The sequence below is a fragment of the Eupeodes corollae genome, chromosome 2 (genome assembly GCF_945859685.1).
Source record: "Eupeodes corollae chromosome 2, idEupCoro1.1, whole genome shotgun sequence".
NCBI lineage: Eukaryota > Metazoa > Arthropoda > Insecta > Diptera > Syrphidae > Eupeodes > Eupeodes corollae.
This window is the reverse complement of record NC_079148.1, coordinates 131,765,578-131,782,227: the sequence shown is the minus strand read 5'-3', so window position 1 is coordinate 131,782,227 and position 16,650 is coordinate 131,765,578. Positions and strand designations below refer to the sequence as shown.

Sequence of the window (16,650 nt, the reverse complement as noted above, 5' to 3'; positions counted from 1 at the left end):
AACCAGATTGTAACTAATATTCACATGATTAGATAAGGGGTGCGAGTTAAGGGTTGCGGATTGTATCTCTTTGACCTTTACGAATGCTGAAAGAAACAGAAATCAGTTCAAGATTTGATGGAAATACACAAACTTAAAGATCTTAAACTCTTGTTTGTACGTACTTCTTTTTTTAAGAAAGGTCGTTCCAAATTAACCACTTTGAATAAAAATTGACATTTGATAATTCTAAGAAATTAAAGTTTGATAGCTTTGAGAGTTGGTAAACATTTTAAACCTTGTTGAAAAATATTTCAAAAAAGAGGCTGGGCTGCGACACACACTGATAACTTCCCATCCCGTCTATCGATTTGTCTTGCTTAAAAGTTTGCAGGTTTTGGAGTTCTGTTAAAAAAATGTAATTTAAATTATTCTTAAAAATTAAAAAAATTATCAACAATTATCATATAAAGAAATAGTTTAGTTTGAAAATCTAGTTTTGTTAAATAGATTTTTAGTCGAAAACAATTTTTTAACAATTAAGGTAGCTTTTTACAAATGGGATGAATGAAATTAATTTGAGAGATATCTAGAACCGAACATCCATTTTTACCAAATTTGCGTACTATTTTTTGTAGATTTTATTTTTTTATGAAAAAAATTGTTGGATTTTTATAAAAAAAACCTGCTGAATATCGAAAACGATATTATCTGCGAAGTAAAAAGAGCTTAAAGATACTATTTTTAATTTTTGAAAAGCTATTTGAGTCGAAAGTAAATTTTTAATAAGTTTTCGTATTGTTTTATTTGTAGGTTTATACTTTTTGTAAAAAAACTGTCAATTCAAATTTTCAATTCAATATTTCTTATAAGATAAAATAAGTTTGAAGTCATAATATCAAGTTTTTGAAAAGATATTTTTAGTCGAAATTCGATTTTTACCAACTTTGAGAAATGTTTTAATGTAGGTTTTTTTGTTTTATAAAAAAAAGTGTCCATTTGATTTTTCTCACAATTTTAATAGATGTTATGGAACTAAAATTATTTTTTTTGATTTATAACAAAAACCGTTAATTGGATTTTTTTTTTAAATATACCTTTGGTGACTTGACAATATATTATATTAAATCTAATTCAAATCTCTAGAGTTTTTAATTTGTTAGACATTTAGTATTAACCAAAATTTTCATTTTTTTTAACTGTTATTTCAATTTTCTTGAAATCCCTTTCGGCATCTTTCCGCATTATTATCTGTATAATACAATTTATTTGAAGTCGATATCTCTTCTGCTTATTAATGGACGACGAAAAAACGTAGCGAACGTACGGACGTACGAACGTACGGACGTACGAACGTACGTACACACGCACGCACATACATCTTTCTTAAAATCTTTTATTTTGACTCTAGGGAACTTGAAACATCGAGAAATGACAAAATTTTCAATTTGACAAATCGGACCCATTACAATAACTTCCTATGGGAAGTAAAAAAAAAAACATGAAAAAAGTATTTAATATTTCGTTTACTTTTAAAACAGCAAAATGGGTAACCCTGTACTACAACTTTTATTTTTAGTCTTAAAAAATGAAAAAAAGCCTAAAGAGAATCGGCTTAAGACCTTAATTTCCAAGTTCGAATTCAATCAATTTATTGGTGAGGGCTATGAGGGCTTGGAAAGACATCGCAAGTTCAAGTTGAAATTAAAAATTGAACAATTTGATTTACACTAGCGAATACAATTAAATTCGAAATCAACAATTTATATGGTTCAACAAAATGTTTCATGTTCTTTGCAAAACGGTTTCATGCCTTAATTCGTTAACGTGAATAATGTACAAAAAACAACGAAAGCTATTTCTGAGTACAAAACAAAAAAAATCCTCCCTACTTAATCTTAAACAAATTCTTTATTCGTTAATTACAATACGATTATAAGTTAATTCTTTTAACATTATTTGTAATTAAATATAATTACAATGCAAGCATTTAAATAAAAACAAAACTAGAAGAAATATTTAAAATTCGCTCATCATTGAAATAAAAATAAAAAAACAGAATTTATAGGCAAAACATAGATCGCCTTTCATTTCTCTTTTGTGCCACCCACTTCCATGCATAATTGCATAATGTACATTATATATTTATTTCGTTTTTTCTTCCAACTTGAGTATTTCTAATAAGATTCTCCCATTAATATCTTCACCCACAACAGCAGTGACCAATCACCACACCACATCAGTAGCAGCCATTTTGTTCTCCAATTGTTAGAATAATTATTTCTCTTTTGCTCATAAAAAATGAGAAATTGCAATGCACCTGCACTGCATTAACACTCATTATCATTACTCCATCGCTATCCTAAATCCTAATTTCTCCTAATCCTTTCTATGTAAGCTCTGAGTGAGAATAATAAGCGCAAATTGGAAATGGAATTGGACTATTGGAGTCATCATATCATAGTCCATAGATAGCAACAGAGAGAGAAAACTGATTTGCGCGCGCAGTCGTTGTTGAATCTTTGTCGAGTGCGCGTCCGTGTAGTGCTTTAGATCGGAATTAGATTTCATAGACCGTTATAATATTTATAGATTAAATCCATGATCTCTGAATGTAAGACAAAGAGTTTATATATATTTTTTTAATTAAGTGAAGTGAATAAGAACATTTAAATAAAACATTAAATAAGGTAAAATAAAAACAAATTAAAATCAAATTGAGGAGAAAAAAAAAAATTATTATTTTAAGGTATTTTTTATATTTTTAAAAAGAAAAATTTACATTCAATTAAAATAAAAAGTAGGTACAATTAAAATATAATAATTTAAAATTTAATGAAATTCCACAAATAAAATACATTTTAAATGAAAACTTATTTATGGTAAGTGATTATTACTATTTTTATTTAGAAGGCAAATAAATACATTTTATTTCTTTTGTTAAAATTCAGTTCGGCCATTTTTCATATTTAAGAATTTAAGAAACTTTTTATTTTACAAAACAAAAGGATACTTTTCAAAACAGGTGGGCGAAACACAAGCTTCATGTTATATTGTTAAAAATTTTCAGATTTCAAAATGCTGCTTCAAAATATCGGCTTTTCAGTTTCAACAGTTCGTAGTAAAATTAAGCGTACATTTTGTTTATATTTTTTAAGCTTAATTTTCTTAGCAGTAATGAAACCTAGACCTCTGGTATGACAGTCAAATTCAATGACCATCACTCCAAAATAATTAAATTTGCTATTCAGAAAACAAACTATCTATTTATCCGTAGCATAATTTATTTAACGTAAATATATCTGCTGGTTCTTCAGATATCGAGCAACGTCAAAACGTCGAAAAATGTAAACATTTTGAAATCGGGAAATTTTGTATTTCTTTAAAACTGATAAACTTTTATTATTTCTTGATTATGTAAAACCGATTTCGAAAAATTTTTCAAAATCAATCTGGACATAGACGTAAAAACTGTCACACTCGATTTCGAAGTGATTTCTTCTAAACGCTTCCCTACAAGTTTGATGAAACTTTTAGCTTTGCTCTGTGGATCTCACTCATGCTCACCCTTACCGTGTTTTGATTTTTTAATGTTTCAAAGGAATCGTCCCTAAGTTTCAGAATTTGTATGTCTGACTGAATGTTTGTTTTTGCCACTTGATATCTCGAAAAGAATTTTTAGGGTATTCTAAGTCTTCAACTCATTCCTACTATATCGACTTTTATTATTTCTAGATTTTTTAAGCTCAAGCAGAAAGTTTCAACAGTTATTTTCAAAAACATCTCCACTAGAAAATTCATTTTTTTGTATCTTGAGTTCTTGAAGTTGGTTTCTAGAATTTCTAGAACTAGTTTCGAAAAACTGAACATTTTTATTTAAAATTACCCAAAACTTCTTCAAGTTTTATAGCCAAACGCTACGCGCTCCACCCGTGCGTCGCTTCGTTAAGATATTTATTGGATATTGTCCAGAATTTGGTAATGAAATCTCGTTTGAAGTTTCATCAGTTCTCTCCATTTTCAAAGAAATATAACAATCTTTTTCAAATCACGAACTCTTATTAAATCTCGCTTTTAAAAAAGCAAAGAGGTAGCTTACGATGGTATCTAAGATCGATCGTTTAAACCGTAAACGAAGAGAAATAGCTGGTAAACTCGTTCAGAGTTTTTTTTCGGAATCGCCAAACATACTTCAATAGTCTTTGTTGTGCTACATTTTCAAATATGGAAATTATACAAACATCGCGAAGTAGTTCATTAAAAAAGTCGTTCAGGCTTTTGTATAAAAATATCGGTTTCGGATTTCACTCGAAACAATAAATAAAGCAAACATTTCTACCAAAACTACTGGTATAAGAGTTGATGGTAAGTTGAAGAAATATGCAGACTTAAGTTTGAAGCCGTATATTGACGGTTTGGGCATTTCGTCGCAGCGCTTTCTTGGAAAGAGTAAAAGTAAGCATGCCAATTTTCTGATGACCTAAAGCCTAAACCCAAGAGCTTACAGACTTGAAGAAATTTGGCTGAAAATACTTACGTTGATACCGTCCTTGTATCGCCCTTAAGTCGTGATCAGCGTATGCACCTCCGAATATGAATTTAAGCATAAGTCTGCATTTAATTTTAACTTACTTTCTGATTCGATGCAAGTTTGGATGAAATGTTTGTTTTTAGCTTAAGGAAAAATTGTATTTTTGTTTAATTAATAGTTCCTTCGGACTTAAATCGTGGCTATGAAATCTGATTATAAGTTTGTAAAAATCGAAAGTTATATACGGGTTTTCATCGCGCAAATTCAATCCGGGTATATTCTTAACGATTTTCCTCAGTACCTATAGGAAGTAAAAAAATGCTTTTGAAAGCCAATTGCAATTTTTGAACTTGTTCACAGTTTTGAAGTTAACGAAAAATGTTAGGCAAGAATAGAACAAATTAAATACAACTTTTTGATAAGACATAATATGGATTGTTAAACTCGTTCAGAGTTTTTTGGAAGAATTCGGAAAACTAAGAGCTAAGAAGAAATAAACAAACATTTGAAGAATTTCGTTTAACTCGCTTAATGTTAAAACATTAAAAAATCGAAAATAATGCTCAAGGAAAATATTTGTCCATGAAACCTTTTCAATAGCTTGAATACAAAATTCTGATATCCTGGATAGAGTAATATAAGTAGAGTAACATTTAAAGAAACTCTCGAAACTGTGGCGTTTAGTCTATTGTTAAATTCCTCATCAGATTAGGTTACTTCGTGTTTTGAAAAAATGTTTAAAGCTGCAAATAGGAGTAATAATTAGAGGTCTTGAAGTGTTATTAGGTATAAGTGAGATTTTGGTGTGTAAGAAAACTATCTTAATTCAAAAAGAATGCATTTGTTTTAAAAGGTGATGAGGATGATGCAGAATGTAGTTGGTTTGAAACCTTGCTCTATTTTCATTACGCAGTTTTCAGCTCTTTAAAGAATTAGACAAATTTTAAATGTGATTCCAGAACTACTTTGCTGACGATGTTCATCAAGCAAACAGCATCTTTAAGATGATATTAAAAATTGGGCAGCAGAGATTTCGAATTGTGTATCACACACTCGATTGAGTTCACTTCATCTATAAATTAATTTAATAGTTCTATTTGGAATCAAAGAATTTGATTACAGCTAAATTCACGATCTTTAAAAAATATATAAATTAGGTACTTCAACAGTTCGTAACAACAGGCCTAGTGACTTACAACTCTCAACCATTAATCTTTGTGAGTAATTTTATCAGGAATGGTGGAGACCTACAGTTTTAAACCGAATTCGAGCGGAAAGTTTGAGAAAGCACATTTTATGATAAGAAGATTTGTCAATTCCTCGCAAGAGGCGGTACCCGTAAAAACAAATTGATATGACACAGGCAGGTCATCTTTTGAATTTCCAGTTGTCTTAAAGCACTTTCACTTTCGTTTAGCTCGTACTTTCAACTTTGTATTAGATACATCAAGTTAATTTTTAAAAACTCCATTTTTATAACATATTTTAATTCCAATTGGAAGTTTTTCAAATGTTTCAAGGTTCCTGATGGATTCTAAATCCATCGTTTTTTAAGGATTTGTCTGTATTTGAGTCTCTGAGTGTGTTTGGAATATCTTTTTCGTGCTCCAAATCTCAAGAACCAGCAGAGGTATCGATTTCAAATAAATTTGGTCTACATATAATGACATGGTAATGAACAGAAAAAATAATAAATACTTCAGCTGTTTGTGGTTTTTCATAATTAAAGTATTTAAAAACAAAGAAAAGATTTTGACCACCATTAAATTTAATCAATAAATAAAGTTGTCAAAAACTTTAAAAAAAAATTGGTAAGCATTTGTTTACCAATTTCAAGTTCTTGAGGATACAAGTTAATTTTACTCCAAACTGTTCAAACTTACCTTTGTTAAGTTAAAAAAAAATCCAATTGACGTCAGTTTTGTATTCGAAATGTATCTTCCAGCAATAAAAATTAATTTATCGTGTCAATTGCTGAGTTTTAAAGGTGCCAACGTCAAGAGGAGCGGATTGAAATGCTGTATGATACTGACAGTTACGTCATTAAGCTATTTGCCTAGAATTCTTCAGGTATTTCAAACCATAGAAATTAAAAAAAAAAACTTCATATCATTGTGGGAGAGGGATGGGCCGGGCAAAAAGAGGATGAAAAACTGCGACATTTACTATGGTGACTGCTACCACGAAAACCAACATCGCTTTTTTTGATGCGGCTTTGGTATTGGAGACAGACTTAGGCTAGAAGTCTTGAGCTATAGGTGCAAGGCTAAATTCTACAATATTAGTCTGGTATGCGGGCACCTCCCCATAGAAGAGAAAGATGACAACGCCAAAAATATATTCTTTGAGCTCTAAGACAAATCGTATGAGCAGCGTCCTACCTACGATATTAAAATTTTTCTGGGCGATTTAAATGCCGAGCTAGGAAGGGAAGACATCTTTGGTGGAATATTCGGGAAATACAGCCTGCACGACAACACTTCCGACAACGGATTCAGTACGCGTTTTCCACACCTCAACATCCCCAAAGGAACTTGGAGTTCTCCAGATCATTCTACCGTCAACCAGATTGACCATATTGCTATCGACGCCAGACACGCTTGCAGTATCATGGATATCCGAACTTTCCGAGGAGTTAACATCGACTCGGACCACTAGCTCGTTGTAGCCAAGGTAGCACTTCGGGTTTCCAGACCCAACATCGATCGCCTACAATCGCAAAAGATCGAGAAATAATTTTCCAACCAAGTTACAAGTAACCTCTCTCAAAGTTCTCTGCTGCCAACGCAATGTATCGAAAACCAGTGGCAACATTGCCAAGATGCAATCAGAGGAGCCGCCTCTGATGTGCTCGGTTTCAAGCAACCACCAACAAGGAACCCCTGGTTTGATAAAGAATGTCGGAAGGTAAATGCAGCCCAACAACAGGTACGCAAAGCGGCGCTGCATAAAAGGACGAGAGCTGCTCATGAGCTCTATGAGCAGAAGAGGCGAGAGGAACGCCGACTTCTCAGAAGGAAAAAGAGAGGGCCTTAGAAGCGTGTGGTCGAAGATGTTGAAAGGTTTAAAAGCAGAAATGAAGTTCGAAAGTTTTATCAACAGGCGCAACGAAATTCGGAGATACATTAACCTAGAACCGAAGGCTGCAAAGACGAAAGTGAAAACATCCTAGTGGAACCGCAGTCAATGCTAAGGATATGGAAAGACCACTTCTGCAGACTGTATAACGGCGACAACGAACCGATTTCCGCTGTCAGGCAGGATGATCCGTTCAATATAGATGACAATAGCCAAAAATCCCGTCCTCCCGACTTAGACGAAGTAAAGATTGCCATATCTAAGCTTAAGTCTAATAAAGCCGCTGGAGTGAATGGCTTGAAAGCCAAGCTCCTTAAAGCAGCTGGAGATGAGTTAGTTAGGAGCGTGGACCAATTATCTGTAAGATATGCTCGCAAGAAAGCATGCCCAATGAATAGAACCTTAGTATTGTTTGCCCTATCCTGAAAAACGGCGACTCTCTAAACTGCACCAGCTATAAAGGAATTAGTCTACTTAACATCGCCTATACAATCTTCTCTGCCGTAATATGTGATCGTCTAAAGCTCATCGTCAACAATCTGATAGGTCCTTATCAGTGTGGTTTTAGACCGCAGGAAAATCTACAGTCAATCAAATATTCACATTACCAACACCAAATCGACACCCACCATCTTTTCATCGATTTCAAGGCCGCATATGACAGCATCTACAGGAACGAGCTCTATAGAGCAATGTCTAGTTTTGGCATCCCTGCCAAACTCTTTCGTTTGTGCAGGATGACCATGGAGAATTCGTGCTGCTCCATAAAGGTTGGAAACAACTTAACAGAACCTTTCGATGTCAAAAAAGGTTTTAGACAAGGTGATGCGCTGTCATGCGATTTTTTAACACCGTGCTTGAAAGAATAGTGCGGAACTCACACGTCAACACTAGAGGCACTGTCTTTCAAAAGTCTGTCCAATTACTAGCATATGCTGATGACATTGACATAATTGGAAGAACTCAGCGTGATGACAATGGGGCTTTTGTGAGAATTGAGGCAGAGGCGGCAAAAATGGGTTTAACGGTTAACGAGGCAAAACAAAGGACATGCTGTCGTCCAGAAAGGATTTACAACACTGACATCTTGGTCAAAACGTCACCAAGGACTTCGTCTACCTAAGCTCCTCTGTAGACGCATGAAAACAACACCAGCGCTGAGATCAAACACAGAATAACTATGGCTAACCGCTGTTTCTTTGGCTAAGAAAGCAATTGAGTGGTAAAGTCTTCTCTCGAGGGATCAAAGTATCGCTATATAAGACCCTCATCATTCCCGTCCTGCTATACGATGCAGAAGCATGACTATGACAAAAGCGGATGAAAACACCTTTGGTCGTTTCGAGAGAAAAGTTCTTCGTGTGTTCTACGGTCCCGTATGCATCGAAGGGGAGTGGAGGAGAAGATGGAACGACGAGCTGTACGGGCTGTACAGCGACGTAGACTTATCCAGAAGGGTAAAATTCACGTAGAGTGCATGGAAACCAGTTAAGAAAAGTTAAGACAACAAATTTTAGAGATAATCAAAAAAAATCTATCGGTTTTGTTTTAATCTAAAAAAAATGAAAAAAAAAATGGGTTACCCCAGTCCGCTTAAAGCCTTAATTTCCAAAATTGAAATCATCCTACCGAATGGTTTGGGCTGTAGGAACGAGGACAGACAGAGAGAAATGAGGAATCGGGGACTTTGTTCAACTTCTCTGTCATCGTTATATCGCTTCAAAAAATCTTTAAACTCATTTTTTTGAATACCAAAAAATGAGAAATGTTACGAAAATTTTTCTCTTAAATTAATCAAAATGTTGAGTTTAATTTATTTAAACTTGTCACATAATACGCGAAAAGGTGCCATAAATTCAGGCTTTTAAAACAAAATAATCTCATTAATCTCACAAATCCCTTCCTTTTTATGTAAAATACTTCCTGAAACATGCTCCATACAAATCCTACATGCGCACAAATATTAACTCCTTGAAAAACTGTCTCAAGCTAAATATTATTGAAATTATTAATCAAGCAGTAAGTGTGGCGCAGAACAAAACATATTTCTTTTCATATCGATTTATGTAAAAAGAACTTTGCATCCAATTAAAAGTTTAATTGTTATTGAAAAATTTGTGTGTGTCTATTTTTAGGTCTTCCATACGAAATAAGTTTATATTGGCATCAGTATCCTTACAATTTGGGTCTTCCGTTCTGTAAAATACGAGCACTAATTTCTGAAGCGTAAGTCTCCATTTCAAATTTCCAATCTTATGTTTGCGAACAACAATATTAACAACAACAATTGCAATATTGGTTACATTTTGATTTATTTAAATTTTTATTGTACATCTGTATATGTGTATATAGATCGACATATGTATCCGTCCTAACAATAGTAGCATTCTCAATGGAACGCTTTTTGGCCATCTGCCATCCATTGCACCTGTATGCGATGAGTGGTTTCAAGCGAGCCATCAGGATAGTTGCAGCCTTGTGGGTGATAAGTTTCATCAGTGCGATTCCCTTTGCCATTCTGACGAAAATCGATTATCTAAAGTATCCGCCTGGTATGTATAGGATGAACTTCTATACCTACATATATGATATACACATCTCTATGATATACTATAAAATGAATAAGGACATTATTTGCTCTTGATGCATTCTCATTCACAGATAACACTACTATAGAGAAGTCAGCATTCTGTGCGATGCTTGACTATCCGGAGGGATTTCCATTGTGGGAGCTGTCCACGTGCTTGTTTTTTGTAATACCAATGGTCCTTATTATGATATTGTATGGCCGAATGGGAATGCAGATAAGGTCGAGGACGACACAACAACTGGGTAGGTGCATCTTCCATGTCGTCCATCGTATTCCTATTCCCATTTTCTATTCCTATTCATGTTGGTGTATTGTCATTGACTTACGAGTAACTTGACTTTTACAAAATATTTTACTTTGTTTTTGTTTTCTCGTATAATAAAACATGTGTGTGATTTATGTATGTTTGGTATGATGGGTCATTCCAGGAGTTCAACAAGGATCGATGCACAAGGAATCAAGACATCAGCAATCGCGGAAGGCTGTGATACGAATGTTAGGTATGTATTGTTTCTTATTCTTTTTTTTAGTTTTGTATATATGTTCGCACGTCGTGACTTTGAACGTATAAAATATGTCACAAGCTATCGCTATTTTACATAATAGATATACATGATAGATATGTATAGAAGAAGAATTCTGAGACAAGGTTGAATTGATTGAATTACAATTGAGATTCCTGACGTGCGTATTGAGATGTTGAATGAATTAATACGAATTTGACGGTGATATGTATGTATGTACATATATGTATCTACCCTTGTACTTACAGTGCAGCACTCGATTTTTGGTACACCACGATATTCAATCTTGTAAAATTATGTCTTTTCACAGTATTTTTCCTTTGGTGGTTGTATATTTTGTTTTTCTTTCTTCAACTAATATTTGGGTGTATCTGAAGAAATACAATAATTAACACAAAACTGCTAGTTTTCTCACACAAAATTATGAACACATGTATCTACCATCGTATTGTATTAAAAACCTAAAAGTTCTGCCAAAAAAGGTAATAAGAATCGAGTGAAACAAAATAAAAAAAAAACATTTATTGATAAAAAGGGCAAATTACACTACATCGAAAAATTGCACGTAATCAATTAAAAATAAATAGGTTTCCCTTAGACTATGAACTTCCTACCACAAATCTGAGCTTATTGTTATTATTATATAGGAAAAACAACAAAATGTTCCAGCTTTGCCTCATGGTTTTTTTTACCGTTAGTAGAATTTTGCCAGGAATGTCAAAAAATTGCTCGTACTTCAAACAAATGTTCGTACACTGCTCTTTTCTCTAACAAAATGGAAATAACGGTTCCTTATGAAATGTAAATTGTGTAATGTGTACTGTAATGATATTGAGAGGCTCAGTATGCTGTGGTGTATTGATCTTTAAAATTTTTTTTTTTTTTTAATTTTGCGAAGTTTATTTTGAAAATGTAGGCTTCTCATAAAATAGTACCTCGTGAAGTAAGATAACTGATTTTTAAACTAAGAAACGACGAAAAAGATATGCTGAGATATCGTCAACTATTGGAAGACCACGATGTACAGTTCAATATGTATTATAGAAATTATTTGGAAAATAAAAGCTTTTAAGTGGCCCCAAGAAGAGGTCCAAAAAAATTCTAGACGCTCATATGGAACGAACAATTGAAAGAATGGTAAAGGCTGATCCTAAGTTAAGTGCTCCTAAAATAGCTGCTGACATTCAAGGAAATGATGAAATATCGCTTAACCCTCAAACTGTTCGGAAGTTTCTGCATTCAAAGGGATAAAAATATGTTTCAAGAACATTTCAAAACGCTTGAACTATGCGAATGCATACGTTTCGAAACTAGATGATTTTTGGAGAAATGTGTTATTCCTCGACGAGAGCAAATTTAATGTCTTGGGTCGGACGGTCGCAGATTTGTGTGGAGGAAACCAAACACAGAATTATATTGTAATCAAAAATGAAACATGGAGGCAGAAATGTTATGGTCTGGGGAACTATGGGGTCCAATGGTGTGGGAAATTTAGCTTTTATAGAAAGAAAAATGGATACAAATTGATATTTACAAATTTTAAAAGAAAATTTGAAAGTCAGCGCTTTAAAAATTGGCCTTAAAGAGGACTTTTTACTAGTGCAAGACAACAATCCTAAACATTCATCAGGGAAAGTAAAGAAATGGCTTCTCTATAATGTTGAATCGCGATTGCCTCATCCTCCCTTGAGCAACATTGACATTGGTCTGACAATCAAAAATAAGTAATAAAAACCAGCTTAACGCCGTTTTTCTTCATGAAGTTTGTACTAATTTTTTCTTCACGTGGCTTGAAGGACAATAATCTGTGTTTCAGAAACAAAATAAATAAGCAAGTCTAATATGTAATGAAACACAAAAACAGGTCAAAAAGCTTCTGGTTTTTTCAAATAAGGACAGATTCAATGGTTTGATGTTCTTAAAACTATATGAAGATAGAATAACACAGTGCTACAAAAAAAAAACCTTTAACCTTCAGTGAAATATGGTGTGAAAAGAGTTATGGTGATGGGCTACATGACTGCAGTAGCTGACGATGAGTTGTTTTAACTTTATGGACATTGTGTTATTTACATTTGAAAATTAAACCTACCACAATCCCCAATCGAACATGTGAGGGAAAGTCTGGAAAAACACGAGAAAAAACGTGCGGTTTCCAAAAAAGTAAACTTCAACCGACGTAGAATGGTAAAATATTGGACAAAAAGTCCAATATTTTATCAATAATTTGTCCATCGTTTTTAACTTTTATAAAATATTGCCAAACAAATTGGTACTATTTTTAAAAATTTTAAATAACCACCATTAAATAAAATTGAAGTTTAGAAATCGTTGTGGTCCAATGATTAAGTCCGGCACTGTACGTTCATTTAAACGTAGATACGTTCAATTAAATAAGATCAAAGTGGAGGTATCTCTAATATACACTTGAACCTATATCAATTTCACTTAAAGAAACAACTGACACGTGTGAAAATAGGTTTTAGTTCATAAGAAATAAGATAACTTACAAATAAAATGTGAGAGTGACAAAGAACTGCACATTCAAGCAGATTTAAGTAGATTTTATAGATTTGTTTGTATCTTTTTCAAAAGAGAATTTATTTATAATAAACTTTTTCTGGTAAACTTAAACTTTTATAAATTGACCAATAACTGGTTTTATTTTGAATTACTTGCTATTTGTGCACCTGTCAACTTTAAAGTTTTTATTTTGTCAAGTAAAAGGATACACATTTTGCAGTTTCGTCGTCATTGTCTTGAAGTGCCCTATTAACCATTGTTCATAGCAAATGAAATTATAGAACTAGGTATTCCAAAATCGTCATCATAACGTGTTTTAAATAAAGACTTAGGTTTTAAGGCTTTTAAGGTTCACTTAAAAAACAAATTCAACTCTGCCAGACGCCGTCGTCGTATCTTCTATGGTTGAGTCCTTAAAATGGATCAAAGTTATCCAGAATTACTGTATTTCGAGCTTAGTTAGAACTGAGACTAATAATTTTTTACAAACGGAATCAAGAGATTTTTAAGTGGATCTTCCTAACAAGCAACGAAACTATCGCAATTTTGCAAGAAAGTTTTCTTACCGAGATTTTGTTACTAAACTCATTTAGAGTGGGAATCATGTGAAAGATATGGTCTATGGCATACTCCACAGTCGATTCATAACCTTATAGATGGAATTCGTGAAGTTATAGAGGACTTATAGCCGCAATTGTGAGAATTATATTTACAAAAAAAAATACAAGTTGTCATCGAGTCTTATTTTTAAAAATAAAATTTTTGAATGGCAACATTCTAATTTGTCATGTCAAGTATAATTGTCTCCCTTTCGAACGAAAGAGAAAATAATTATGAAACATTGGGCGCGCATGATCTCTTCTCGACGAAATTTTAAGGTTAGAATCAAAAGTAAGACGAATTTTTGGTTAGTTGCTAAAAGCAAGTTTAAAATTGAAGTTAAAATCTGACCAATTGTAAGTTTTGTATTTTTTGTTAAGAAATATTTCTAATATTATATATTTTTCTTTAGAAAATAAAATCGAACCAAATAAAATACATTTGAGTTGTTCTTCGATATTTATTCTTGGACAGAGTTTTTTGTGCTTGCAGCAACACAAGTATCTATAAAACAAAATTCGTTTTCGATAATATCAAAATGAAACTTCTTATTATAACTACCGTCACTCAACTTTCAGGGTTTGTTAAAAATAAAATAACAAAAAGTTATACAAATTAAGAAAACAAGTTAAACAATCAAGTTCCTTTGCCATGTTCTAATTTGTAATGATTGATGGCAATGAAAACATAAAAAAAAGGTTCGATAACTCCAATTGAGTTAAGATATTATAACAAAGTATTTCAAAGCTACAAACAAAATCTTATATATGTATATTAAACTTGTCCTGTCACAGTGTTAGTTGCCATACTTCTCCGAAACGGCTTAACAAATTTCAATTAAATTTTGCATGAACATTCGGTAGGTCTGAAAATAGGTTTGTATCTATTTTTTATATTCCTAAGTGCTATTGTTTAATTCCACCAACATCGTACACGGTGCAACGATCTTACGATATTATTCAGTAACGCTATGTTCAATGAAGCATTGATTGCTATTGAAGATCTTTGCTTCATCATTGCCAACTTACCACTTACCAAATCGAAAAGCATCTGATTTAATAGGCACAGAATTAAATCGTGAACTACAATACAATACTGTTGAAATGTCAGCGATTGTTGCTCGTAATGGCCCACTAATGACCAAAGAACAAGGAACCATTTTGGCCACATCATTCTCGCCTTGGACAAAGTGGATTCTTTTTGTTTTTGGATGAACCGGGTGCAACTGAAAAAACATTATTTATTTCGATAATTCTTGCTTAAATACGATCAAAAAATGGTATCACATTAGCTGTTGCATCTTCTGGAATTGCGGCAACTTTATTGGATGGAGACAGCTCAGCTCATTTAATATTTAAACTGCCACTAAATATTCAAAATAACCCAGACACGGGCCAAATGTGCTGAAACATCAGTGTAAAATTATCCTCTATGATGAATGCACTATGGCACACAAAAATTCGCTTCAGGCCTTTAACAGGTCATTGAAAGATATAAAAAACAACGACAGGCTATTTGGCGGCACTCTTTTCAGGAGATTTCGGACAAACACTTTTCGTTATTACGCGTTCAACGTACGCTGATGAGATGAACGCGTGCTTAAAATCATCGGCACTGTTGCGTAATGTTGAAAAAGTACAACTGAAAGTAAATATGCGTGTTCAAATGATTCAAGATAAAAAAATGTGGATCTCAACGAATTAAAACTTAAGATGCAACATTTGTTAATAGGAGACTTGGTGTCATACAAATCTTTTGATACAGTTTGTGATGCTACCGAAGCTGTAAATTATAAAAATGAGTTTTTAAACTCATTAGATTTACCAGGCATGCCATTGCATAATTTACAACTGAAGGTTGAATATCCGGTAATTTTGCTTCGTAATTTGAACCAACCAAGGTTGTGCAACGGTACGCGATTAGTAATTAAAAAAATAATGAAACAAGTTATCGAAGCCATAATTCTAAATGGCGAATTCCAAGTTGAAAATATATTATTATCGCGAATACCTATTATTATTATTATTATTTCCTCAAAATGATATTCTGTCTCCCTGAGCATACAACTACGTATGTATATGCTGCACTTAGAGACCAAAGTCCCGCAACTATATATTTTCACGCTGAAGATGCATCTAAACTATATTAAAAAAGTGTTGGCGCTTCCAAATCATCGACTACCTAACGCCATTGTGAGAACAGCTGCTCCGAGAGAGGTCACAGTTCTTCGTAGAATGGTCTCGTTTGGAGGTGCTACATAATGTTCAGCTAGTGGAAAACGATTGGAGAAACTGACACCCGACCTTCCAAATATTGTTGGAAAGAATTGATGACAAAATTTTCGAGAACTTTACAGAAAGAGCTGAAGGCACAATTCAAAATCTAAAAACACACTATACAAAATGTGTTTTCTCTCTCCTAAATTAAATCCTTTTAAACTTAGCTATTTTCCATAAAAGCTTTACAAAAAAAATCAATTCCCAATTAAATTTTAACCCAAAATAAAACCTTTTACCGATTTTAAACTTTAAACGGAAACCATTGTCTCATAAGGCAATGCCTATCGCTTTGACTTTTACTGTGTCAACTTTAAATGTAAATGATGCATATAAATATTTAATTTAACTCCTTTAAGATCATGTTAGATAACTTTTGTTAGACTGCTTAACAAATACACATACAAAAAAACTACTGTCTGGAATTAAAGTCAAGTTTAAAATGTTATTCTTATAAATAAAATTCTTATCTAAACACAAAAAATATACCTACCAAATATCAAAAACCTAAAAACATTAGATAATTTGCAATAATAAACGTAAAACTTC

General features: G+C 32.9%; 1 protein-coding gene across 1 annotated transcript in view; it reads left to right on the top strand.

Moving 5' to 3' along the window:
* Nucleotides 1-16,650, top strand: part of LOC129948178 (neuropeptides capa receptor) — an 87,807-nt gene that overhangs the window by 46,561 nt on the left and 24,596 nt on the right. Inside the window, exons 3-6 of the mRNA XM_056059058.1 lie at nucleotides 9,724-9,814; nucleotides 9,941-10,140; nucleotides 10,250-10,420; nucleotides 10,607-10,678. Of these exons, the coding sequence (XP_055915033.1) occupies nucleotides 9,724-9,814; nucleotides 9,941-10,140; nucleotides 10,250-10,420; nucleotides 10,607-10,678 (534 nt within the window). The remainder of the gene's footprint in view (nucleotides 1-9,723; nucleotides 9,815-9,940; nucleotides 10,141-10,249; nucleotides 10,421-10,606; nucleotides 10,679-16,650) is intronic.